The sequence below is a fragment of the Arachis ipaensis genome, chromosome B02 (assembly GCF_000816755.2).
Source record: "Arachis ipaensis cultivar K30076 chromosome B02, Araip1.1, whole genome shotgun sequence".
Lineage (NCBI taxonomy): Eukaryota > Viridiplantae > Streptophyta > Magnoliopsida > Fabales > Fabaceae > Arachis > Arachis ipaensis.
This window is the reverse complement of record NC_029786.2, coordinates 40,213,349-40,215,183: the sequence shown is the minus strand read 5'-3', so window position 1 is coordinate 40,215,183 and position 1,835 is coordinate 40,213,349. Positions and strand designations below refer to the sequence as shown.

The window sequence follows — 1,835 nt, the reverse complement described above, 5'->3', positions numbered from 1 at the left end:
CACCAACCAAAACCACCATAACCAACCATAACAACACTCACAACAAAACCAAAACAACAACCATAGATACCAAACGCCTCATCAAAGACAACAACCCAATCAACCTTCTTCTTATTCCATCAACCAAGGTGATGACTCTAACCGTGCACTCTACCAAGAGCAAGAGAGACTTAGAGCTATGGTAGAGAAAAAGAAGAGAACAATAGGGCCCAATTCAATAACATGAGTGTTCAATTGTCCAACATCACCAAAATTCTCTCAAGGTTGGCCCTACCTCCTACCAACAATACCAACACCAACCAAGTCTCTAGCTCATCCAACCTTCCTTCCCAACCTATCCTAAACCCAAGGGGTAGCATCAATGCAATCACCTTGAGGAGTGGTACAACGCTTGAGGAAGTCGAACACAAGCCCATCAAGTTGGCGAAGGATGTTCCTAATGTAGAAGTTGGTAAAATAATGGAGACAGATGAAGATGAAAATGAGGAAGAAGTTGCAAAAGAAGAAGAAGAACAATTGAGGGCCAAGGAACCGAAGCGGAAGAGCAACTTAGAGGAACAAATTCCTATACCTTTTCCTTCGTTAGCTAAGAAGGCCAAGAAGCATGAGGAGCTTGACCCCAACATAGTACAAATCTTCAAAAATGTGGAGGTAACTATCCCACTCTTTGATGTCATACATCAAGTTTCAAAATATGCTAAGTTCCTTAAGGATGTGTGCACTCATAAAGATAAGATTGGTGGACTAGGGATGAATCTATTAGGCAATTATATTTCTTCTATGATGGATGATTTTCCTGAAAAGTATAGTGATCCCGGTCCTTGCTTGGTATCTTGTATGATTGGTGAGATTCAACTTAAGGATTGCATGTGTGACCTAGGATCGTGTGTGAGCATTATGCCACTCTCAATTTATGAGAAGTTGAACCTTGCACCATTGAGGCGATCCAGAGCTAGGTTTGTGCTTGCAGACAAGAGTATAATTTCAGTTGCGGACATTGCTGAGAATGTGTTGGTGAGAATTCAGGACTTAATCTTTCCGGTGGATTTCCATATCCTAGAGACACCTCCCATTGATTCTGATAGGCCATCCTCCATCTTGCTTGGGAGGCATTTCTTGAAGATATCCCGGTTTAAATTAAATGCATTTTCTGGGGATTACTCATTTGAAGCCAAAGGGAAGGTGGTGAAGTTCAAATTGGAGAAAACCATGAGGCAACCTCTAGAGGTACATTCAATTTTTGGTTGTGACATTGTTGAGGATGATGTGATTGAAGAACACTTTATGAGTGATAATGAGATAAGTGTCAGTAGGAATTTGGGTATAAGAGGAGTTAGCAAGGAAAAGGGGAAGGATCCACGACTTCCATATCCTCAAGTGAACAGGCACCCAATCATGGTGCAATTGACAAGTGGAGGCATCTCCCCTTGAAGGACACTCTTACCAAAGCCAACAAGAAGGACAAGATGGATGTCCTTGAGGATGTTCCAAAAAGATGATCTCAAGCTCATGACCGTCTAACTTAAGGACGTTAAAGAAAAGTGCTAGGTGGGAGACACCCCACCGTGGTATGATCTTCCTTGTATATAATTTCTTGCATGTAGTTTTAGAGTCTTTGTTTGATTTTGTGATTGTTTACTTGTGTTGAATTCGTTTAAGCATGCCTGATTTCATTTGATTTTGTTGAGTTGATAGAGCCTTCATGAGGATTTCATTGACCTTGGTATTGGTTAAATTGGTGATTTTGAATAAAATGCTTGATTTTGAGTATTGCCTGAAATTCTAAGTATTTTTGAAGCACCTAGATTGAATGCATGTCAAGAGTTGCTATAATT

General features: G+C 40.5%; 1 protein-coding gene across 1 annotated transcript; it reads left to right on the top strand.

Annotated features, from left to right (window-relative positions):
* On the top strand, nucleotides 223-1,431 carry LOC107627204. Its single transcript, XM_016330056.1, has one exon. The coding sequence runs from the start codon at nucleotides 223-225 to the stop codon at nucleotides 1,429-1,431; it is 1,209 nt and encodes a 402-aa protein (XP_016185542.1).